The 25,926-nt window shown below is 37.7% G+C and overlaps 1 protein-coding gene across 2 annotated transcripts in view; it reads left to right on the forward strand.

Moving 5' to 3' along the window:
* STK4 (serine/threonine kinase 4) overlaps nt 1-25,926 on the forward strand; it is a 105,696-nt gene that overhangs the window by 22,285 nt on the left and 57,485 nt on the right. For both annotated transcript variants that reach the window (XR_002482466.1, XM_008066916.1), the window contains exons 5-9: nt 1,904-2,068; nt 10,350-10,517; nt 13,374-13,511; nt 14,519-14,647; nt 15,283-15,469. Coding sequence is in view for 1 of the 2 variants with exons in the window: in XM_008066916.1 (XP_008065107.1) it covers nt 1,904-2,068; nt 10,350-10,517; nt 13,374-13,511; nt 14,519-14,647; nt 15,283-15,469 (787 nt within the window). In the remaining variant the exon portion in view is untranslated. The remainder of the gene's footprint in view (nt 1-1,903; nt 2,069-10,349; nt 10,518-13,373; nt 13,512-14,518; nt 14,648-15,282; nt 15,470-25,926) is intronic.

The following is a 25,926-nucleotide window of genomic DNA, read 5'->3' on the forward strand; positions in this document are numbered from 1 at the left end:
AGTTAGAGTCTCATTCTGTCGCTCAGGCTGGAGTGCGGTGGCATACTCACTACCACCCTAGTGTCGACCTGCTGGGGCTCCAGTGATCCTTTCGCTTCAGCCTTCCAAGTAACTGGAACTACAGGCTTGCACTACTACACCCAGCTAATTTTCTTTTGACTTATTGTAGAGATGGGGTCTCGCTAAATTGCCTGGCTGGTCTCGAACCTGCGGGCTCAGGCAATCCACCTGCCTTGGCCTCCCAAAGTGCTGGGATTACAGGCTGAGCCACCGAACCTGGTCTCATGACATTCTTTTTTTTTTTTTTGAGTTGGAGTCTCACTCTGTTGCCCAGACTGGAGTGCAGTGGCCGCTCCCGGCCACCGCAGCCTCGACCTGCTGGGCTCCGGCGATCCTTCTGCCTCAGCCTTCCGAGTAGCTGGAATTACAGGTGTGCTCTACCACGCCCGGCTGATTTTTTGATTTATTGTAGAGATGAGGTCTCGCTGCTTGGACGGGTCTCGAACCCACGGGCTCAGGCAATCCACTCACTTCAGCCTCCCAAAGGCGTGGGATTACAGGCTGAGCCACCGAACCCGGCTCTCATGACATTCTTAAAGAAAGTTGTATTCCTAGTTTATAGATTAAGAAGTAGATTAGGAGAAGTTCAGTAACTTTCTTAAGTCACACAAAAACAGAGCCAAGAGTAAAAGCTAGGTCTTTCTAATCCCAAATCTTATACTTTGTGCACAGCACACTCCTTTTTTTTTTCTTTTGAGTCAGAGTCTCATTCTGTCGCCCTGACTGGAGTGCAGTAGCATGCTTACAGTCATCGCAGCCTCGACCTGCTAGGCTCCAGCGATCCTTCTGCCCTAGCCTTTCAAGTAGCTGGAACTATAAGTGTGCACCACCATGTCTGGCTAATTTTTCTTGATTTATTATAGAGATGAGGTCTCACCAAGTTGCCCAGGCTAGTTTCAAACCCCTGAGCTCAGGCAGTCCCCTCACCTTGGCCTCCCAAAATACTAGGATTATAGGCGTGAGCCACCGCACCTGGCCCACACTCCTTTCAAATGTGAGTTGTCATATGGGGAGCTGTGTTGTTAGGACTGGGGTTGTGTCTGCACAAAGTCAACATTGGACAGATCAGATATTCTATGCTAGTCCCCAGCATTCTCAATTTCATTTATTCATTGTCATTCAACAAATATATTTTTAGCACTTGCCATGTGTTAGAGGACTTTATTCGTGTTAGAGGACTTTATTCGTGTTAGGGATACAAAAGTTATTTTGAGTGACTTAGGAAGTCATTGGTAGGTTTTGAGCAGATCGGCTGATATTTTAAAAGGTTTATTATGACTGCTGTGTGGAAAACACATTGAAGAGGGTCAAGGGCAAAAGCAGGGATGCTGTTTAGGGGATTACAAGAATAGTACAGGCAGGTCATGATGGAGACTTGGACCAGAGTTATTACAGAAGATGTATTTAGATATACAGCATTTTGAAGACAGAGAAGAGTCAAGGATGACCTCAAGGTTTTTGACCAGAGCAACTGAGAGAATCAAATTTTCTTTTACTGAGAGGGGTAGGACTGTGGGAAGAGCAGAATAGGTTGGATGAGTGAGTAGGAGGGAGAGGAATAGGGTGGTAGAGAAAAAGAATTTGATTTTGACATGTTATACTTATGATGATTGTTAGGCATTCAGTGAAAATGTGTAGGCAAATATATGAATCTGGTTGGGAAGACGTCTGGCGGTCTAGACATGTAACATTGGAAGTGGTCAGCATATCTATGGTATAAGTAATCAAATGCTGTTCACAGATTGATTTTATTCAAAAAAAGGAAATTGGGTCTTATTTTTTTTCCTTTTTCTGATGTGTCATGGTGAACAGATAGAATTTGAACTTTTTATTCTTTTCTCAGTTAACAGAAGATGAAATAGCTACAATATTACAATCAACTCTTAAAGGCCTGGAGTATCTTCATTTTATGAGAAAAATACACCGTGATATCAAGGCAGGAAATATTTTGCTAAATACAGAAGGACATGCAAAGCTTGCAGATTTTGGGGTAGCAGGTCAGCTTACAGTAAGTAAAAATGTTACTTGTATTTATAATTTTCAGTTCTGTCCTGAGAAGCAATTCTTTACCTACTTGTTTAAAATATGATACTTGACTTAATAGTGCTAGTAAAAATTATATAATCTACCAACAGGCTACAAAAGAGCTAGTAGGTTATTTTAGATCCTTTCCTTGGGTTCAGGTCACATGGTTTACTCCCCCTGCCCCCGAGACAGGGGTCTTTGTCACTCAGACTGGAGTGTAGTGGTACAATCATAGCTCCCTGCAGACTTGAACTCCTGGACTCAAGTGATCCCCTGCCTCAGCCACCTTGAGTAGCTGGGATAATAGACATGAGTCATGACATCTGTCTAACTTTGTTTAATTTTTATAAAGATAAAAACTAAAACAAGAAATGATAGTATACTCTATCGGCATATTTATAAAAGGTAGAAAAATTAAATCTGTCTTACTTTCCTTGAATAAGACATGACATCATCTCATTCAACTACCAGGTAGTACCTGGCAGTTACTATACTGAAAACTCTCTCCTTAAATCTGATTTTATAAAATACTTAAGTATATATGAAAGTATATATGGAAATATAGAAATAGTTCTAGACAGGTATACACCAAAATTTGCATCCATGTTGTACATCAAGTAGTTTTCTCGGGTGGTGGAATGCACACTATATATGTAGAGGGCGGGGGAGTTTGTTTACCACTGTATGTATGCTTTTTATTTTTTTATTTTAAATATGCTTGAGACATGTCAGTGAGTCTTATAGGTAACTACAACAGCACAGAATTTGCCTTGATGTTTAAAATCAGACGCTTATTCAGTATTGTGATTTGCAGGCCCTCCAAAAAATTTTGTTCTTAACATTCACAGGTGGCTGGGCATGGTGATTCTGTAATCCCAGCACTTTGGGAGATTGAGGTGGGAGGATTGCTTGAGGCTAGGAGTTTGAGACCAGTCTGGGCAACAAAGCTAGATCCTGTCTGTACAAAAAATAAAAAAATTAGCCAGATGCAGTGGCATACTCCTGTAGTCCCAGTTTCTTGGGAGGCTGAGGCAGGAGAATCCCTTGAGTTCAGGAATTTGAGATTGCCGTGAGCTGTGGTCATGCCACTGCATCCTAGCTTGGTCAACAGAGTAAGATTCTGTTTCTAAAAAAACAAGCAAATAAAAAGTCACAGATAAGCAGTACCACACAATATTATCTAAACTACAGTCTTTGTAAGGAAACCAAATTGAAATATATTATCTGGTGCTGTATAAAAACATATTAAAATTAAGAATATCCATTCCATTTAGTAATAATTTTAGTAATTGGTTGATTCCTCAAAAGTTACTTATATTGTTCTTATTGCTATAATGCCTGCCTTTCTCCCCTTTTGATGTGTACAGTTCAGTGTTTTTAGTATATTCACAAAATTGTGCAGCTGTCACCACTATCAAATACTAGAACATTTTCATCATCCACAAAATAAACTGTACCCTTTAGCAATCACTCCTCATTCTTCCTGCTATAGGTTTACCGTTTCTGAATATTTCATATAAATAGTCATATAATATATGACCTTTTGCTTCTGGCTTCTTTCATTTGATGTAATGTTTTAGAGGTTTATCCATGTTGTAACATGCATCAGTACTTCATTCCTTTTTATGGCTGGATGATATCCCATTGTACAGATATACCACATTTTGTTCATCTGTTCATTGGTTGAACAGATTTGGCTTGTTTCCACTTTTTGGTTATTATTAATAATGCTACTATGGGATTTGTTTACAGATTTTTATGTGTTTAACATTTTTTTTTTTGAGTTGGAGTCTTACTCTGTTGCCTAGACTGGACTGCAGTGGCATGCTCACGGCTACTGCAGCCTGGACCTTCTGAGCTCAGGTGATTCCTCTGCCTCAGCGTTCCAAGTAGCTGGAACTACAGGTGTGAGCAACCATGTCCTGCTTATTTTTAAAAAACTTATTGTAGAGACAAGGTCTCACCAAGTAGCTCAGGCTGGTCTTGAACCCCTGGCCTCAGGCAATTCCCTCCCAAAATGCTGGGATTACAGGTGTGAGCCATTGTACCTGGTCTCTATGTTTAACTTTTTAAAGATCTGCCAAACTTTTTTCCAAAGTGGCTCACCATTTTACTTTCCCATTACTGATGTGTGAGTGTTGTAATTTCTTCACATCCTTTCCAACACTTGTTATTTTCTGTGTTTTTTATTGTAACCATCCCAATGGGTGTGAGGTAGTATCTCTCTGTGGTTTTGATTTGTATTTTATTTTATTATTTTATTTTATATTTTTTGAGTTGGAGTCTCTCTCTGTCGCCCAGGCTGGAGTGCAGTGGCACACTCACGGTCACCCCAGTGTTGACCTGCTGGGCTCTGGTGATCCTTCCACCTCAGCCTTCCAAGTAGCTGGAACTACAGGCACACGCTACCATGCCTGGCTAATTTTTGATTTATTGTAGAGACGAGGTCTCACCAAGTTGCCCGGCTAGTCTTGAACCCGTGGGCTCAGGCAATCCAGTTGCCTCGGCCTTCCAAAGTGCTGAGATTACAGGCTGAGCCACCAAGCCTGGCTGATTTGCATTTTATTAATGACTAATGATGTTGATTATCTTTTCTTATGTGAGGCGAATAGGATAACCACTGCTTATGGAAACCAGACTCTTATGTCTATTGGACATTTGTAGTCTTCTTTGGAGAAATGTCTGTTTAAATCTTTTACCCATTTTTAATTGGGTTATTTATCTTTTTATTGTTGAATTGTAAGAATTCTTTTTTTTTTTTTTTTGAGAAACAGGGTCTGGCTGTGTCACCCAGGCTGGAATGCAGTGGCTTGATCATAGCTCACTGCAGCCTTGAACTCCTGGATTTAAGCAATCCTCCCTCCTCAGCCACCTGAGTAGCTGAGACTACAGGCACTTACCACTGTACCTGGATATTTTTTTAGTTTTTATAGAGATGAGGTCTCACTATGTTGCCCAGGCTGGTCTCGAACTCCTGGCCTCAAGCCATCCTTCTGTCTCTACCTGACAAAGTGCTAGGATCATGGGCATGAGCCACCATGTCCTGCCAAGTTGTAAGAATTCTTTGTATACTTTAGATACAAGTTCCTTATCAGGTGCATGATTTGCAATTATATTCTTCTATTCCTTTGGTAGTCTTGAAGATATCCTTTGAAACCCCAAATTTTAAAATTTTGATGATGTCCAGTTGCTTTTTCCTTTTGTAGCTTCTACTTCTGGTGTCATAGCTAAGAAATCTTTAGCTAATGCAAAGTCATGAAGATTTATTCCTATGTTTTCCTTGAAGTGTTTAATAGTTCTAGCTTTTATGTTTAGATCTGTGATCTATTTTGAGTTAATTTTCATGGTGTCAGGTAGACATTTCATTTCATTCTTTTTGCGTGTTGATATTGAGTTGTCCCGACACTATTTGTTGAAAAGACTGTTGTTTCTTCCTTGAAGTGTGTGTTGGCACACTTGTTGAAATCACATGATCATAAACGTATAGGTTTATTTTTGGGATTTCGATTCTATTTCATTGACTAATATGTCTATCCTTGTGCCAGTACCAGGCCGTCTTAATTACTGTACTTTGCAGTAGGTTTTGAAATCTGTTAAGCATGAGTCCTCCTACTTTGTTCTTTTTCAAGATTGTTTTGGCTATTGTAGGTCTCTTGCATTTCCATATAAATTTTAGTATCAGCTTGTTAATTTCTGTAAAAAAAAAAAAAGGCCATTGAGCTTTTGATAGCAGTTGTGTTGAATCTTAAATTCATTTGAAAATATTGCTATTTTAACAGTATTAAGTCTTCCAATCCATGAACATGAGATGGCTTCCTATTTAGGTTTTCCTTAGTTTCTTTCAGTAATGTTTCATAATTTGCAGTGTACAAGTCTTGCATATATTTTGCTAAATGTATTCCTAAGTAGTTTGGTCTTTTTGATGCTATTTAAATGAAATTGCTTTGTTTTCAGATTGTTCATTACTAGTCTATAGGAGTACTATTGGTTTTTGTATAATATCTTATATTCTTCAATCTTGCTGGACTCTTTTTTTTTTAAATTTACAATAAGCATGTATGTTATTTTGCTAAAGAAAAAATGAGATTTTTTTTCCACTCAAAAGTGAAACTGTAGTGTAGAATGATGCTGCTGGTCTGTGTTGTTGGGAAACTTCCAGTGCTACTGAGTTAAGGTTCTTCTCTGGTCTCTTATCTAGATAATTTAGGCCTTGCTGACAACCTTCTGAGAAGTGATAGTGATGGTGGTGGGGATTGTTAGCATATAAATGCCCATTTAATGTTCCTGATTAATAATATAATCCATACTTTACAGTCTAGAGGTCTTGAGTTTCACTCTCCAGAGGGTACACCTGTAGTTTAATGCCAGGGTGGGGCAAGTTGCTTGATATAAGGTTTAGGGCTCTTGACTGCATCTTAACTGTCTTTCAATGCAGTCTTCCTGTTCTTAGATTCACTTTCACCCCTCTTCTTGGTACCAGATGCCACCAGTTTCTAAACCTTTGGAGGGGTTGGTGTTAAAATCAAATTGTTTCCTTGTTTTTCTGATGAGTGACTTAGGATTCCATTTTACAGTCTGTTCAGTTACCTCTTGACCATCTGCTTTCAAGCTTTCAAATGATTGTGACTGTGGTTGTTTTCCCTTTTATTTTTGTTCTTGTGGATTTATTCATTTAAATAATCATTTTAGTCTCTTTTAGTGGGTTTTGAGATGGAGCAAAAGCAAAATGTATCTGTTCAATCTGTCATCTTTACTCAGGAATCTATAATATTCCTTTCTTTTCTTTTTTTTCCTTTTCCTTCCTTCCTTCTAGTTGGGGTCTCACTCTGTCACCAGGCTGGAGTGCAGTGGCGTGATCATGGCTTAATGCAGCCTCAGCCTCCTGGGCTCAGGCAACCCTTCCTCCTCAGTTTCCTGAGTAGCTGGGACCACAGACATGTGTTACTATGACTGGCTAATATATATATATATATATATATTTTTTTTTTTTTGTAGAGACAAGGTCTTGCTATGTTGCCTAGACTGGTCTTGAACTCCTGGACTCAAGCAATCTTCTTGTCTTGGCCTCCCATAGTGCTGGGATTATAGGTGGAGACACCTTGTCCAGCCAATGTTATTTCTGATGGCAGCATTGGCATATCATTGTATGGATGTATGATAATTTTTTTTAATTCATTCTCTACAGTTGGGTACCCATTTAGGCTGCTTATAGTGTTCCTACCATCATAAACATAAATTCTGGGATAAACATTCTTGTAATTAAATTTTTTAGCTTTTCCTTGAATATATTCTTAGGATAACTTCTTTGCATTGGAATCTGGCCCAGAAAATCTGTGAAATTTTAAGCCTTTTGATGCAAATTGCCAAAATACTTCTAGAAGTGAACAATTTCTGCTTCCAGCTATAGTATATAAATGTGCCCCTTTCATATTTGCCAATTCTGGATGAGCAATAAATTGTATCTTCCTTGTTTCAAAACAATTAAGAATATGAATAATCTATGAATATAAGAATAATCAAATATAATATATTTGGTTATCGGCCATTTGTAACTATCCTTTTGTGAATAAACTGTTCTTTTTTTGGGTCAGTTTTCTGAATTGAGTGTTGGATCTTTTTAAAAAGTTTAAAAAGATAAAACAAAACCAAAGAAAGTTATGTTACACTTGTTACTCTGTTGTTATGATGTTGAAACATCTTTTCCTAGTTTGCTAATTATCTTTCAATTTTGATTATGGTTTTAAAAAAATACTACTGAAGTTTCCAAATTTTATATAGAAAATTTCATCTGCCTTTTATGCCTTTCCTGCCTTTGATGTCATGCTTAAAAAGTTCTTTTTTGCTCAAACGTTATAGAACTGTTCATCTTTATTTTTTTTTTAGTATTCTTTTGGGTTTTGTTTTTTATATTTAAAATTTCAACCTATTTGAACTTACTTTGATGAAATTATAAGGTAAGAAAATGCCCAGTGCTTTTTTCCTTCATAATCTATCCGTTGTTGCTTATTTTAAATGACATTTTAATTATATCTTATATGTGTGGCATATATAACAGACTGTGTTATATGTGTGCGTATGTGTGTGTGTGTATATGTATGTGCTACATTCTGTTTCTGTACTTAGTATTTTTCTTTCCTATGCTCTCATACTAATATAACTTTGGAGTTAGTATCTGTTCATTGCTCCTATTAATTTTCTTTTCTTTTTTTTTGAGTTGGAGTCTCACTCTGTCACCCAGACTGGAGTGCAGTGGCCACTCCCGGCCGCCACAGCCTCGACCTGCAGGGCTCTGGTGATCCTTCCGCCTCAGCTTTCCAAGTAGCTGGAACTCAGGCATGCGCTACCACACCCGGCTGATTTTTTTGATTTATTGTAGAGATGAGGTCTCACCAAGTTGCCCAGGCGGGTCTCGAACCTGCGGGCTCAGGCAATCCACTCACCTCAGCCTCCCAAAGTGCGGGATTACAGACTGAGGCACCGAGCCTGGCTGCTCCTATTAATTTTCAAAAAATTTCTGGCTATCCAAGTATCCATTTTTAATTGAAATAATCTGGTAAAAGCAACTTTGACTACCACAGTTTACAAACACCCCTTGCAGTTTGAAGTGTCAGAGCTAAGGAAATGACTAAGCAGTAAGTTAATTTCTGTGTTAATTTTTGCATAGGACTGACAATGAGATCAATTTGAAAGTATTACCTGTCATTTGCTTCTGACTGGCCTAACCTGTCACAGGCATTTCAAAAGAAACATCAGTGATATTCATGGGATGTCCTTCTGCATATTTAGTTCTGTTTAAAAATCCTTCTCTTCCTTCAGAAAATTAGCCAGGTGTAGTGGTGTATACCTGTAGTTCCAGCTACTTGCTAGGCTGAGGTGGAAGGATTGCCTGAGTCCAGGAGGTTGAGGCTGTGGTGAGCCCTGATCATTTCACCGCAATCCAGCCTGGGTGTCAGAGTAAGACCTTGACTCAAAAAACCAAAACAAAACAAAACAAGAAACTCTTTGTCCTCCTAAAGTTTAGGAACTATAGAGTGGTTACGTGCCATAATGTGTACTATATCCACGTGTTCTTCTTTAAGCCACAAACTAAGACTTTTACATATCATTTTTAAGTCAATTTAAAAATGTCCTGGTATGTAATACATATTCATGTAAACATTAGAATGTTACAGAAGTATACAGAATGGAATGCAAAAGTCTTCTGCCTTCTAGATATAACTGTTAATAGCTTGGTGTGTATTACTCCAGATATTTTTTGCTATGATATAACATTTTTTATTGATTATTGTTATGATCATTACTATATGTATTTTCATTTTATAAAAACAAAGTTATTGTATATAATTTTACAATCCAATTTTTTTGCTTTGCAATGTATGTTGTACATTTTTTCCGTGCTGGGAAAAAAAGTATATGTCTTCTTTTTTTCTTTTTAATGTGATGTTTCAGTATATGGATATTTATTGTATTTAACTTTTTTCCTGTTGATGGTCATTTCCTTTTTCTCCTCCTCCCCCAAATCAGAAACATTTCTGTATTCCTTGTGCACATAAGATACATTTCGAGAAGTAGATTTGGATCAAAGGATATGGACATTTAAAAGTTTAATAAATACTGCCAACTTGTTTATTAAAAAGTTGTATCAATTTGTATTGTCATAACATTGTATTTCAGTGCCTGATTTTCTGTGCTGTTATCAACACTAGTTATTATTAATTTAAAAAATTTTTGTCAATCTTATTTTATTTTATTTATGTTATTTATTTATTTATTTTTTGAGTTGGAGTCTCACTCTGTCACCCAGACTGGAGTGCAGTGGCCGCTCCCGGCCACCGCAGCCTTGACCTGCTGGGCTCTGGCAGTCCTTCTGCCTCAGCCTTCCGCCTCAGCCTTCCGAGTAGCCGGAATTACAGGCACGTGCTACCACGCCCGGCTAATTTTTTTGATTTATTGTAGAGATGAGGTCTCGCCTGCCCAGGCGGGTCTCGAACCCGCAGGCTCAGGCAATCCACTCACCTCAGCCTCCCAAAGGCGTGGGATACAGGCTGAGCCACCGAGCCCGGCTGTCAATCTTATTTTAGTTTGTGTTTTAATAATTAAGAATCTTGTGGTTTTGATTATTTGAATTTCTTTGGTGACTTGCTTGATCATTCCTTGAGTGTGGTTTTTATGTATTTCAAGAACAAGCCTTTTTTTAGTATTGGAAAAGTCTCTTTCTCAGTAGTCTTAATGTTTAGTTTTGATCTCTCACCTTTCTGTTTTAGGATACCATGGCCAAGCGGAATACAGTGATAGGAACACCATTTTGGATGGCTCCAGAAGTGATTCAGGAAATTGGATATAACTGTGTGGCAGACATCTGGTCCCTGGGAATAACTGCCATAGAAATGGCCGAAGGAAAGCCTCCATATGCTGATATCCATCCGATGAGGGTAGGGACATGAACAGAAAGCCATTGGGGTGGTTAGTTACTGACCATCATCAGAAAGTTATTTCAGTGGCTTAGTTGGTTAGGTTCCAAACAATAAACGAGTTAATTGTATATCACTGATCAGTGTCACTGTACATGTACTTCCACTGACTCTGGTTGTAGTCATTAATTAATCAAAGTGTATTCCACCCCTCTCCATTCTGGAGGTCATGTATTGATAGCACTTTGGCAGGACATAGGCCTTTGAAGTGCTTAGTTTGATTAGTATGCACACACATACTCTCTCTCTCCCTCTCTCTCTCTCTCTCTCTCAATAATGTTAGGTACCCACATTTTAACCTGAGAACTTTAGCTGAAGCTGAATAGTGGTTGTCTCCTTTATATAGGGCATGAGTTTTCCACTTCACCAGTTTCTATGATTCCCTGTTCTGTCACCAAGTATTAACTTCCACTTATTACAGTGTTTTCTCTTACATTTTTTTTTACAATAGTCTTAAGAGGAAAGCAAACTGTTTTTTTGAACTTATGTCACTAAAGTCCAGCCTGGTTCATTGGTTGTCTTTTTCCTGCCTTTCCTCTACAGGTGTTTGAACTTGTGAGTTCTGGTTTGTGGATCCCTAGACTCTTTACCTGGAGGTTCTGCACTCTAGAGTAGTGGTCCCCAACCTTTTTGGCATCAGGGACCGGTTTTGTGAAAGACAGTTTTTCCATGGACGGGGGTGGGGAGAATGTACCATTAAACCTCACTGCTAATGCTAATCTGTATTTGCAGCCATTCCCCAGTGCTAGCATCACTGCCTCAGCTCTACCTCAGATCATCAGGCATTAGATTCTCATAAGAAGCACGTAATCTAGATCTCTTGCATGTGCAATTCACAATAAGGTTAGCTCTCTTGTGAGAATCTAATGCTGCTGCTGATCTTACAGGAGGCAGAGCTCCACTTGCTGGCTGCTCACTTCCTGCTGTGTGGCCCTGCTCCTGACAGGCTGTGGACTGGTACCAGTTTGCTGCCCTGGGGTTGCAGAATCCCTGCTCTAGAGTGTTAAGGGCCCATTGACTGTACCTCCAGTGAAACTCCCTCAGTGTTGACACCCTAAAGGATTTCCAGGCTTTACCCACCTGCAGAACTCCTTATCACAGCACTGTTGTAAGACCTCAGCCCTGCCTTCCTAAGGGTCTTCATTGTCCTCTCCATCCCTCCCAACCCTAGCTCCTCCCCTCTTCTCTGATTAGTTTTTCTATTAAAAGACTTAACAGTTTTTAAAAGTATTCTTGTGCTCAAAGACAAGGTCCTGCTCTTTTTTGAGGGGCAGAAGTGGGGAAAAACAGGGAGTTTCACTGGTTGTATTTTTAGATTCAGAGAATATAATTTAAGGGCCGGGCAGTTTGCTCACATCTGTAATCCCAGCACTTTGAGGAGAGGCTGAGACAGGAGGATTGGTTGAGCCTACGAGTTCAGCACCAGCATGGGCTGGTAGAGACCTCAACTCTACAAAAAAAAAAAAATTAGCTAGGCAGGTTGGTGTGCCTCAGTAGTCCCAGCTACTTGGGAGGCTGAGGCAGAAGGATTGCTTGAGCCCAGGAGGCTGAAGCTGCAGTGAGCTGTGAGCATGCCACTGTACTCCAGCCTAGGCAACAGAGTGAGATTTTGACTCAACAAAACCCCCAAACAAGCAAACAAACAGAAAAACAATTTAAACTGCTTATTGTAAAGAGTTTTATTTTTCAGAAATCATGATTCTTCCTTTATTGGAAATTCAATAAATAATGGTCTTATTTTTTGAAATAGAATTTAGCTGCAATGTAGTGGGCCAATTTTTATTTTTTAAATTATTATTTATTATAGAGATGTGGGGTACAATTCAGGGTTAGGTATAAAAACATTGATCATGCAGGTATCCTTGTTGATGAGATATGATCCTCCCTCCCCTAGCAAACAAACAAAAAGAAGTTTCCCTCAACTGCCAATGCCACCCCCCTCCCCTGACAGTTTTCCACTACCGCCAGTCGCTTCCTTATAGCATTATACTTGTTCAAGGTCAGCTTATGAGTGAGAACACATGGAACTCCGTTCTTTGTTTCTGTGATAAATCACTGAGTATGATCGACTCCAAATCCATCCAAGTTGCTGCAAAGTCCATATATTTGTCCTTCTTTATGGCTGCATAATATTCTGTTGTGTATATGTACCACATTTTTAAAATCCAGTCTAGCTTCGATGGGCAACATGGTTGGTTCCATGTTTTTGCTATTGTGAATAGAACTGCAACAAACATACGTATGCAGGTATCTTTTTCGTAGAATAATTTGAGTTCCTCCGGGTATATTCACAATAGGGGAATTGCTGGGTCATATGGAAGGTCAATTTCTAGTTCTTTCAGAAATCGTATGGGCCAATTTTTAATTGTTTTTTTCCCCCTGGTAGTATGATTTGATGTGGTTTGGAGGTTAGTGACTCCCTTGAGATTTGGGGACTTCTAGTTGATGACCTCATTGTAGTCCAGGGGAGGTTGTGACTTTTAAGGAGGAGGGAAACTTGACAACTTTGGGGCTGAACTGTCTTCAGAATATGGATACTCTTACCTTTTTACTTTGAAAGGCAATGTGACTATTGATGTGAGGTTTAGGGGATGAGACAGCATATGAGAGAGGGAAAGGGAGGGAGAGAGATATATCGTTTCGTTGTCATACTTTCTACTTTGAAATACTTAGACTTTTGTTGGAATTTGAATAGGCTTATCAGTGGATAAGTAAAAATCATTTTACCATGCTTCATATATAATTCCAGACATATTTGTTATTTGAGCATAACATTTATTTTACCAAATCTTCTTTTTGTTTGTTTGTTTTAACCAGGCAATCTTCATGATTCCTACAAACCCTCCTCCCACATTCCGAAAGCCAGAGCTATGGTCTGATAACTTCATGGATTTTGTTAAGCAGTGTCTTGTAAAGAGCCCTGAGCAGAGAGCCACAGCTACTCAGCTTCTACAGGTATGAGTCACCCCGTGATGCAGCCTCTCTCCATTTCATTCACCTGCTGACCAAAAGATGCCATGAAACCACCTACATGGAGATGGTAAAGAAGTGTAAGACATTCTCTCCTATAGGGAGGTTTGAATCTATTTGAGTAGAAAAGATATGGAAGAAGAATGTTAAATTTTTGAATAAGACAGTAATGCAAGAAAACACAGTGCTGTATGGGACTAGAGAAAGGGAATTGGCGTTTAGTGAGCACCTGCTTTGTGCCACATCCTTTCCGCATGTTATGCCATTTAATCATCACATAGACCCTGTGAGGGGTGGCTATTCCAGTTTTATAGATGAGGAAATGGAGCTTAGGGAGGTTTACTCATATGGAGCCACTCTGCTGATAAATAGCAGCACCAACATGCGAACCTGGGCCTTTCAGATTCCAAAGCGGGAGTACCATCAAGTCTACCCATTTCTGACAAATAATTAAGATCAGTAATAGGTGCTGTTATAGTTGAGGATAAGAGGGGGCTACTTTGGACTGGAGACATAAGACCAAAGACGAGAGGGGTTTGGTAGGCAGTATGCTTAGTGGATAGGAACTTGGATTCTAAAGTCAGACTGCCCAGGTTTGAATCCTTGCTCCCTATTTACTGTCTTTGTGACCTTGGGCAGGTGACTTAACCTCTCTGTTTCTTCATTTTTCTTATCTCTAAAATGGAGATAAAATTTCTGACTCATGTTGAGATGAGTCATTGATATAATGTATGTAACTTTGAACAGTGCTTTATGCATATTGAAGATAGTATGGTATGGACTTGATAAGTTTCTGCTATTATAACAGGGTTAGGCCAGTGGTTTTTATCCATTTTAGACCCAATACCACCTTTTAATAATCAATATATATTTTTAAAAAAGATTCACTGATTGATTCAGCAAATATTTTCAAGTACCTACTTTTTGCCAGGCACTATTTGCCACTGTCACCATATAAACTGTCTCTAGTGTTTTTCATTTCCTTGTTTAAGCACCCATTTGTCAAGAGTGCCAAAGGAGTGTCAGTGCTGCGAGACTTAATTAATGAAGCCATGGATGTGAAACTGAAACGCCAGGAAGCCCAGCAGCGGGAAGTAGACCAGGATGATGAAGAAAACTCAGTGAGTGGTGGGCATTGCTGTGGCCCTCAGATATTGATGATTGTTATTTCATGACTGCCAAGCCAAGTAAGACAAGTAGGATAAGTTGGATCCACCTGAAGCCTGGAGACTGTTCTTGCATGATTGTTTCCTAATCTGGATCAAGGCATGCCAGAACCTTGTTGAATCTATGCTTGTTCTTCTCATAGTGCTTCGTAAAACACTTTTAAATTTCACTTTTTGACCCCATATCTTTTTTTAATCTAACTTTTCATTTTGGAGAGGATATGCTCACGTCTGTGACTTGGTTTTTCCTTACCATATTGGGGAATCTAGGATCCATACTTAACATGTAGTTTCTACACTTACAGACTCTCGCAACCCTGAGATTCCAAAGGTGTTCATATTAGCTTCTTCCATCTATGTTGCAAAATCTATTAAGAAAGATAGAGCAAGAAATTCTTTAGGGTTAGATAGGTGCTGTCATATGGGTCATATCAATTTATGATCTTTGCTTAAGTAAGTGTGCTTTCAATTCTGCAAGGTGAGTTTAGAGCCTGAATAAATGTCACATCAGAAATATTTACACTAAGATTAAGAAAACTCAAAGTTTTTTAATCAAATTAACCCCAGTTTGAGATTTTGTCCTTTTACAGGAGGAGGATGAAATGGATTCTGGCACGATGGTTCGAGCAGTGGGTGATGAGACAGGTACTGTCCGAGTAGCCAGCACCATGAGTGATGGAGCCAATACTATGATTGAACACGATGACACATTGCCATCACAGCTGGGCACCATGGTGATCAATGCAGAGGATGAAGAAGAGGAGGGGACTATGAAAAGTAAGGCTTTGAGTAAATCTACTAACTTCTCAGGCAAAGCATGCATAGTTCAGAGAAGATGAGTTCTCATGATCCATACAGGCCTAGTCTTGAATTCCTGCTTCTGTTACCACAACCAGTGAAGTAAAAACACTGGATGTTTGTGGTGAGGACAGGAGGTTTGAGGAGCGAGAAAGCCGGCAGGTGGAGTCAGAGGCAAGAACGCATCAGCAATGAGAAGGGATTTTGCTTTTGAACCTGAACAGCCATTGTATCATTGCATGTTTTCATGTTTTCCTTCTTTACCTTGATTTGTGAAGGCAAGTACATGTGTTGTTTTGATGCATAATTTCTTTCAAAGTATAATGAAATTCTGAGCTGTTTACTGCACATATATCTTCAGTTTATTATCATGATGGTCTGTGTATTTAACCCAGGTTTACTAACACTCTTGTCAGTTGGTTAAAGATGACAGTACAAGTTTAAAAGTTCTATAAAGTTTCCTCCAGCTTAAACCCATCTCTGCTTCTTTTTGTATCTGGCTGAGCGTTTTTTGCCCATGACTAGGCCTGACTCCTGTGTTCTGCTCCTGTCTTAGAGTGCCATGGTCTCCTTTCTTATTCAGCTATTGCCCTTTCCCTTATTCTGTGTATAAGGGAAACTCACAGAGGAATGGACACAGAGGAATGGAATTTAGCCCAACTCACAGAAGAATGGAATTTGGGAGTACGGAGTGATAATAATAGGTACAGTTTAGCTTAAACTTTGCATAAGTTTAAAGCAGTAAGTCTCTGTAATCTTTTTATCTTTCTTTTTAAAAATGTTAAGACCTTTCCTCTAAACCAGGGATTGGCAAACTATAATCCTTGTGCCAAATTTGACCTGGTGCCTGCTTTTGATAATAAATTTTATTGAACCACAGCCATATCCGTTCATTTATGTGTTGTCTTTGACTGCTTTTGTGCTACAAAGGCAGAATCGAGTAGTTGTGACAGAGACCATATAGTCCCCAAAACCTTAAATATTTGCTGTCTGACCTTTTATAGAAATAAGAAAACCTTTATAAATAAATAATAAATAAATAAATAAAGCTTTTTGCTAGACCTGTTGTAGACCTGCTGCTTTGTGATTAATGAATTCATTCAATCAATTTTTTTTTTTACTACTGCATCCCAAAGACTTTGTCAGGTGCTGAGGATACAGCAGGGAATGAAGAATCGATCCTTGTCCTGAAGGAAATCATTGTTTAGTCTAGACCATTAATTACAATTCAGAATATGAAATGAGTTCTAAAATAGGGATAATCTGCGGGTGTTGTCAAAGCAGAGTGGAAGAATACTTAATTTAGACTGGGGATTACTGAAAAATTCCTGGAGGGAAAAGGCAGAAAGACTGGCAGTACATAGGTGATGTTCCAGTAGAGGGAGCAGCGTACACAAGATCTTAGAGGCAAGAGAAACGGGAGTGAATTCAGAGAAACTGTAGGGGACTTATTGTAACTTTAATGGACAGTTCCAGGGCTGTGGCTCTCAGGTATCCTCTCTTATCTTCACCTTGGTCTGATCTGTATATTGACAGAACTTCGTTTGTAAAGACAGATTTTTCAAATTTCTGTTTTGGAGCCCAAGCTTATCTCGTTTGTGGTCAGAACAGATGATGAAAGTGTGGTAATAGTGTTAGTGAATACATAAATTGGTATAACTTTTCTGGAATGTAGTATGTATCAAGAATTTTAAAAGTTCATACCTTTGACCCAGTAAATTCTACTTCTAGAAATCTGGTCCAAGAAAATAATTGAAGATATAGACAAATTATATTCAAGAATTTTTCTGATCATGTTACTTATAGTTGTAAAAAAATCTGGATGAATTTAATTATGCATAGTAGCATAATAAGTTATTTGTTCAACCCTGGTATACAAGTAAAGTATTTTTTGTAGTAGTTAGCTCATGCTGGCCAGAGTACAGTATTTGTCTTTTAACCTTTAGTGTCCAATAAAAGCACTGTTTTTGAACGTTTCTTGAGTCAACTTCTTTCTGTCCCCATCAGTGTAGTTATATGATTTATTTGTAATACAGTTAGAGTCACTTCTCATAGCCTGCATCTACCTTAGTTGTCACTGGTATGATTATATATGTATTTTAAATTTTATTTTCTAAATTTTCTAGCATTATTATCAGAAAAAATCCCACCCAAAATACTGCTGATGTCATAGCATATCCTGTAAATTGGAACTTTGAATTCTGCATTGCCTTAAGAATTCTTTTTTCCTCTTACTCTTATCACTTTTTTTTTTGGCATTAAAAATGGATGCTTACAAAGTATTTATAGAACCATTGTCAGGCCCTCTGCTAGTCTCTACATTCTTATTTTATTCAGTGCTCTTAGTTTATGTTAAATCTCCTAAACTCAAGATTAAAGCATCCTAGAAATATTGTGTTTAGTGTTAAATAAACTATCAACTAAATGCTATGTACTAGATATCCAACTGGGTGTGGTGGTTCACTCCTGTAATCCCAGCACTTTGGGAGACCGAAGCGAGAGGATTGCTTGAATCTAGGAGTTTGAAACCACCCTAGGTGACATAGCAAGATTTCATCTCTACAGAATAAAAAAATTAGCTGGGGATGAATTACTTTCTTTTTTATCAGTACTAAAATTGTTACAAGATTGGTGGTACAATAATTCTTTATAAAGTTAATAAGAATAGAAGCAAAAAATATCTAACTTCTCCAAGACAAGAAATTCCTTTTTTAAGAATGATCTATAAAATAAATGAGTCAGTTGTCAAAAAGTTCAGAAAAAATTCTGACCTAAATATCCTAAATAATAAATTATGAATGCAAGAGTCTTCTCATTTTCATGTTTAAGTTTCTTTAAAATCACAAACTAAAATTAGATTCTACAAAACTAATGCAAATAATTATAGTCATATGTATGTCTTTCCTTGTTAAGTACTATATATGGGAGATAACCACTATCTTTTCTTAAAAGACCATTTTTTAAGAGAAGTTTTAGATTCACAGCAAAATTTTATTATTTCTTTCCTTAGATTATTTTCAGTTCTGAATTGTACTGTGTGGTACAGCCAAGGGAATTGTATTTTAGAAGTTGACTTTTTCCATCCCTTACCTAAGCAGAAACAATTCCCAAGCCATCTCCTCAGTCTTCTAGGTGGGGTTTGTTCTAGCTCCTATCTTTATGCTGGGAATTGAGTTCTAGCTCCCCCCTGTATAAGTATATCTGGGCTCTGCCTTATCCTGATTCCTATTTCTATACAATGCTTAAAAGTAAAGTCCCTGTGGTTAGTTTTCCTAGTAGACTACTCAGCTCAGTATTGTTGGTTCCTTTTTTGCTTTTGGCATCTGGAGATTTTCCTTTTCTGGTTTTGAGTGCTCCCGTTTTTGTTTGGTTTTGAGTCTTGAATTTTAGAACAGGAAGGGAGGCCTCTAGCATTTTAGCTCATTCAGTCGTCTTAACTGTCTACAGAAATGATGTTTCTACACTTTCTCTATAAGGTAACAGGTTCAGAGTGGTTGTTACTTGTTCATGATCACAGGCTAGTAAGTGGTGGAACTGGGAATTGAAAGCACTTTAGAGTGTAGTTCTTTCATTCCAATGAACTTCTGTTTTGTTTTGGTTGCCTACTCTTAATGTTCGTAGATATCCATAATATAAAATTCATCAAAGTTAATGGTCATTTTGGTGCTGTCTTTTAAAAAATTTTTTATTTTCTTTGGTGCTGTGCTGTCTTTCGATGAGATTTCAGGGACATCTTTTGTTTCTTTGAAACAACTATTTGTTACATGTAAGTTTTTTTTTTATTATACTCAGTAGGATAGATGTTATAACTGTCAATAGTAGTTATTAGTGATTAGGCACTTAATATATGCCAGACACTGCTTAATCCTTTATAAGAATTATACATATTTTAATCATTACAACCATGCTGTCGGGTAAATCACTTCCTGTTTTACAGAAGTTGAAACTGAATTGTGAAGAGATTAAGTAATTTGCTTATGGTTGCAAAATGAGTAGCAGAAGAGCTAACATTTGAAACCTAGATATGTTTAATTTCAGAGCTTGTGCTCTCAACCATTATATTAATGCAACTTCTAGCAGAGACCCTTTGTCAAGTTGTTGGAAGCCAGTACTAAGGCTTATGTTACAGGTCATGTGTTGGTAAGTCTTAGTTTATGGTTATATATATATCTTTCCTTGCTGGTTGTTTTAATAACCAGCTACTCTACATGTGTTCCCATGATTTCCAGAAGGAAAGAACAGATGGTTTTCAAAGGGAGCATGCCTCCGATAAGCTAATGATATTGTTATATCTGAGGGAATTTGTTTTGGATGTGTATACCTGAGTCTATAGTAAGGAGGCATATTGCAGTTGGAAGTAAGGGAATAAAGGTGAGGTGGGATTTGATAGCTTTTTAAGTGACCTCAGGAATACATGTAAGAACCATATTGGCAAACCATGGCCCACACTACTTTCAAAATCCCTGTCCTGATAAAATATCAGACTGGGGACTTTGTAAGACTTCTTCTATTTGTCTAGATATGGTTTTATATTTGTTTATTTTTGAATAAGTGCTCTAGAAGAACTTGTGTACCTCTAAGAACTGAAGGTCACATTATTGAAATGACACGAGAGGGTCCATGTTGGTGTTAGGATCATTGTGCTTTCTCTGGGCCAGCAGAGGGAGCTCAATGATAAATTATTGGTTATAAGTGTGTTCCCATTTGAGTTCACAAATCCCCTTTTTATAAAGGTAGGCTTTATTCTAGATCAAAACCATTATTTATTTTTAAATGTATTTTAAGTAACTACAGCACCACTAGGGCAATGTGTTTATTTTATTTAGTTAGGAGATTGGATAGCTCATACTTGGCAGCATTTAAATAAGACTGAAGTCAGCCAAAATATTTCAAAATAGTAACTTTTCTTCTGCCTTCCCAGATTTCTCAGTGGACTTAACTAGACTTGGTGTTCTTTTTCTTCAGCATGGTACCATGCATATAGTTTTGAAGCTGTCATCAGCTAAAATGGTCTACTTAAGTAATTAAATAAATTTAAAAAATAAAACCAATAATCCTTATGCAGAACTAACTTAAAAGTTATTTTATATATCAAAATAATTATTAATAATGATATTTGGTAGTGTTTGTTGTCCGGCCTCTTCAGTTTTAGAATTGCTTATTTCAACGTTGACTATATAAAAGTCTAATGCTTTCTTTGGGAATAGCATTTCCCTTTTTCCCTTTTTTAAAAAAATTGATTTCCAGTGTTTCTTTACATTTTGACTACTAATTATTATTATTTTTTTTTACCAGTTATGTGCACTAAATATTTTCTCCTAGCTTGCGGCTCAAGCTTTCCACTTTGCAGTCTTTTCTTAGACAGCAACTTTCATTTTCATGAAGTCACATTTGTCTGAGTTTTTAATACAGTTATACTTTTTGTGTAATCTTTATGAAATTCTTTGCTACCCAGATGTCTTAAAAATAGTCTCTTATACTTTTTTCTAAAAACTGTAAAGTTTTACTGTTCCCATTTAGAGTTTTCTTTAATATATCAGGAATTTGCTTTTGTTTACAGTATGAGCTATACTTGTCCTTTCTTTTTTTTTTCACCTGAAAGACTTGCTTCCTCCACTCCTCTAGATCTTTGGTCCTGTCGCCTTCTCAGTCCTTCTTTGGCTCTCTGTGTCCTTATTATTTACCTTTTAAGCATAGATTACTACTTGACAGATATATCTCTTTTCTCCCTTATAAATTTTATGATCAGTGTATCAGATTTTGTAAAATACCACTGACTTTTGACTTAATAGTGTTGAATACATAGATTAGTTAGGCTGAATTGCCATCTTTATGATGTTAATTCTTCCTATTTATGAACATGATTTATTTTCTATCATTTGATCTGTCTTTTATATTCTTGGATAACTATAATTTTATCCACAAAGATGTTTTAGAGCTTTTTGTTAAATTTGTTTTCAGATACTTTATAGTTTTTGTTGCTGTTACAAATGACATACTTTTGAAAACTTTTGTTTTTAACATTTTTACTATTATAGATGACTTGTTGATTTTTATGGATTGTTTTATTTATTGTAATGGATTTTCTAGAGATTGTCTTTTTAAAAAAAAATGATGATAGTCTTATTGTTTGTGAATTCGGATCTTAGTTTTTCCTTTTGAATCTTAGACATTTTGTCTCTCTTACTAAGACCTCCAATGTGGTGTTGAATAGTGGAGATGGTAGTGGGCATTCTTGTCTTGTTCTTTACCTTAAAGAAAATTTTTCTAATGTTTTAGCATTGAGTCTCTTTGATAGATACCCTTTCTTAGTGTTAAATTGTGTTATTTTTAGTTGAATACTTAGCTATTTAATTTTCTTGCTTATTAATGCATTTGGTTAGCATTGTAACTTTTTCTCTTAGTTTTGTTCTAGCTGTATTCCATAAATTTTCTTTTTTGTTTTTGTTTTTCTTTTTTTTAAAGATGTGGGGTACAATTCAGGGTTAGGTATACAAATGTTTATTATGCAGGTACCCTTGTTGATGAGGTATGCCCCTTCCTCCTTGGCAGCCTCCCTCAAGTGCCAATCCCACCCCCGCCGGCAGTTACCCACTACTGCCAATCCCTTCCTTATAGTATTATTACAATTGTTCAAGTTCCGCTTATGAGTGAGAACATATGGTACTCTGTTCTTTGTTTCTGTGATAGATCACTGAGTATGATAGACTCTAAATCCATCCAAATTGCTGCGAAGTCCATATGTTTGTCCTTTATGGTTGCATTATGTTCCGTTGTGTTTTTGAGTTGGAGTCTTACTCTGTCGCCCAGACTGGAGTGCGGTGCCATGCTCACAGCCACCCCAGTGTCGACCTGCTGGGCTCCAGTGATCCTTCCGCCTCAGCCTTCCAAGTAGCCAGAGCTACAGGTGTGCTACTGAGCCCAGCTAAGTTTTGATTTATTGTAGAGAAAACATCTTGCCAAGTTACCTGGGCTGGTCTTGAACCCACGATCTCAGGCAATCCTTTCACCTCAGCCTCCCAGAGTGCTAGGATTACAGGCTGAGCCACTGAGCCCAGCCCATAAATTTTCATATATGGTACATTGTAAATATTTTCTCCCAGCTTATGGTGCTTGTGCTTTTTACTCATTTCTTTTTTTTTTTTTTTTTTTTTTTTTCATTTCTTTTTTAACTCATGAATTATTCAGAAGTGTTTTTTAAAACCAAATGCATGATTTTTAAAAACTCATTTTTAATTTCAGAGAATTGTGGTTAAAGAATGTGGTCTATGTATTTCAGTTTTTGTTATTTTTTGACACATTTGTAGTCTAGCATGTTATTAATTTTTGTTAAATGTGCTTTTGTGTGCCTCAGGAAGAATATATACTTTCTAATTGTTCAATGTAGGAATCATAATATAATTAGCAGTTAGTTGCTAATTGTCTCTATTTGTTCTTTACCAATTTTTGATACTTGACCTTTTGGTTTCTGAAGAAGATATGTTAAAATTGTCACTGTGTGGTCGTGGGCTTGTTTATTTTTGTTAATTGTGGTGTATGCATGTATTTTTTGTTTGTTTTGTTTCGTTTTATTTTTATATTTTGGGGCTGCATTGCCTGGTGCATATAGATTCAGAATTGTTAACTTCTGGGAATTGTTCCTTTTATGTTATTTGATCTTACGTTATTTGATCTTTTATGTTATTACATCCAGTAAATATAGATACATTAAGTGTCAGATTCCTACCATACAGGATGAAGAAGTTGAACCTTAGAGAAAAGTTCAGTGTCTTGTCTAAGATCATATTATATCTCAAGCCTTTTGACTTCTAGCCTTCATTGCACTATGGTATAGGCCTTCTTGTTAAATATTGTAAAAGCCCACATTTCTTGTCTTTTGACATCTATTTCTTGGATCTTCAAACATCCTTCTAGTGTAACCTAAGACTATTGTGATGTTGTTGATATTTTGTGCTACCAAGATTCATGAGTGTAATGATAGCAGACAGTTTTCTAGTGGGGCATGCGAGTGAAGGTTATCTGGGTAGTCTTTGTGATGTTGCAACTTTTTGTAAGTCTGACATAAAACATTAAATAATCTTTTATCCATGACTTTCAGTTTTTAGAAATAAACATCAAGAGGGGAATTTGGAACTTGGCAAGACCTCATCTCTACAATGAATAAAAAATCAGCCGGGTGTGGTAGTGCACGCCTGTAGTTCCAGCTACTTGAAAGGCTGAGGGGGAAGGATCACCGGAGCCTAGCAGACTGAGGCTGCGGTGGCTGGAGCAGCCACTGCACTCCAGTCTGGGGGACAGAGTGAGACTCCAACTCAAAAAAAAAAAAAAAGAGAGGAATTTGGAATAATTCATAAACTGAAAGGTTCACCTAAGAGTTCCCTAATAAAATGTTATCTTGAAGTTGTTTTCTGCTCTGTTTCAGGTATTATTTCTGTCATCAGTGTTGATAGAAATATGTGCTTTAGAAAATCAAGCATATCATAGAGATTTAATAAAATGATAATTCTTGTTATTAATGTATGCCATCCAAAGTAATATATTGGTAGCACTGAATGCCATTAGTCATGCTATGAAAGTGATAAAATTTTGTACATGTTTTATGTGTTTTATACAGTTGTATGTTTTCTCTTTTTTGTGTCTTAATATGCAGAAAAATAGCTTCACCATTACCCATTCTCAAGCAGACATCTTTTTTAAAGGAAGAGACTTTCTTTTTATTTGGTCATTATCAAACAGAGTATTAATATTTAGAGCTGAAATAAGAAGGTTTAGTTCTATATTAGAAGCATAAAGGATCTAAGTTTTCAAAACATTATTAAAATATTTTTATAAATAAATTATGTACTTGAAAGCAAACAAAATATTTTTTTCAGAGGAACAGATAACCAACAACATCATTTAGGAGCAACTGAGTTAGCTTGATTTATACAAATTGTAGTTTACCTGTTAAATGCTTTTGCCCCAGATGAGGAAATGACAGGCCAAAGGATGGCCATTTGCAATGACATGTACCCATCTACTAAAGATCTGACATGCAGTGGTTCTTCTGCTCAAGACTCATTGGCTATAATTTCATGGTTTTCTTGCCCACACCACATCCCCATGAGGCACATAGCACTGGTCCACCCTCTCATCTTCAGGCTTAAGCCAATGGGAAACAGAACTTCAGCTACTAATTGAAAGATTGTTTTCCCTGACTCAAGCCTTTCAACTTAGATTCAGTGAACTGACAGGAGTGAGGGGGTGTTTCTCTTTAAAACTTAACACTTACAGCCGGGTGTGGTGACTCACACCTATAATCCCAGCACTTAGGGAGGCTGAGTCAAGAGGATTGTCTGAGCCCACAGGTTTCAGACCAACCTGGGCAACTTGGTGAGACCTCATCTCTACAATAAAAAAAAAAAATTAGCTGAGCATGGTGGCGCGTGCCTATAGTTCCAGCTACTTGGAAGGCTAAGGCAGAAGGATCCCCTGAGCCTGGTGGGTCGAGGCTGCGGTGGCCGTCAGCGTGCTACTGCACTCCAGCCTGAGTGACAGATGAGACTCCAACTCCAAAAACAAAAACATAAAACCAAAAAAACAAAAACAAAAAACACAAGGGGGGACTCCCCTCAAACCGGAATTTATTTATAAAAAGTTGTGTATTTATTCTATGTTTAAACTTTAGCTATTTCAAAGTACTCTCCATTTGATGCACTACACCTATTGAGATGCTTTTTCCACTGCTCAAAGCAGTTTTTAAAATTCATCAACTTTGATGCCTTTTAGTGTTTCTGGTGTTTTTTGTTTCATCTCTTCCACATTGGCAAAATATTTTCCTTTGAGAATTTTTTCATCTGGGGAAACAAAAAAAGTCGCTCAGGGCAAGATCTGGTAAATAGGGAGGATGGGGCATGGGAATCATATTATTTTTTGGTTAAAAACTGCTGAATGAGCTGGGCTCGGTGGCTCAGCCTGTAATCCCGCGCCTTTGGGAGGCTGAGGTGAGTGGATTGCCTGAGCCTGCAGGTTTAAGACCCGCCTGGGCAGCGAGACCTTATCCGTACAATAAATCAAAAAATCAGCCGGGCGTGGTAGCGCATGCCTGTAATTCCGGCTACTTGGAAGGCTGAGGCGGAAGGATCGCCGGAGGCCAGCAGGTCGAGGCTGCGGTGGCTAGGAGCGGCCACTGCCCTCCAGTCTGGGCGACAGAGTGAGATTCCAACTCAAAAAAACAAAACAAAACAACAAAAAAACCAAAACTGCTGAATACTTAGCATGGTTTGAGCAGGTGCATTGTCATGGTGGAAGAACCAGTTACCTGTTTGCCACAACTCAGGAAGTTTCTTCTGCAAATCATGATGCAGCTTTCTCAAAACTTTCAGATAAAAACTTTGGTTCACTGTTTGATCTGGAGAAACAAATTGTGAGTGAACTGCAGGGCGCCTGCCAAAAAA

Source organism: Carlito syrichta, unplaced genomic scaffold, assembly GCF_000164805.1.
Source record: "Carlito syrichta isolate Samal-C Ts95f unplaced genomic scaffold, Tarsius_syrichta-2.0.1 Scaffold309195, whole genome shotgun sequence".
NCBI lineage: Eukaryota > Metazoa > Chordata > Mammalia > Primates > Tarsiidae > Carlito > Carlito syrichta.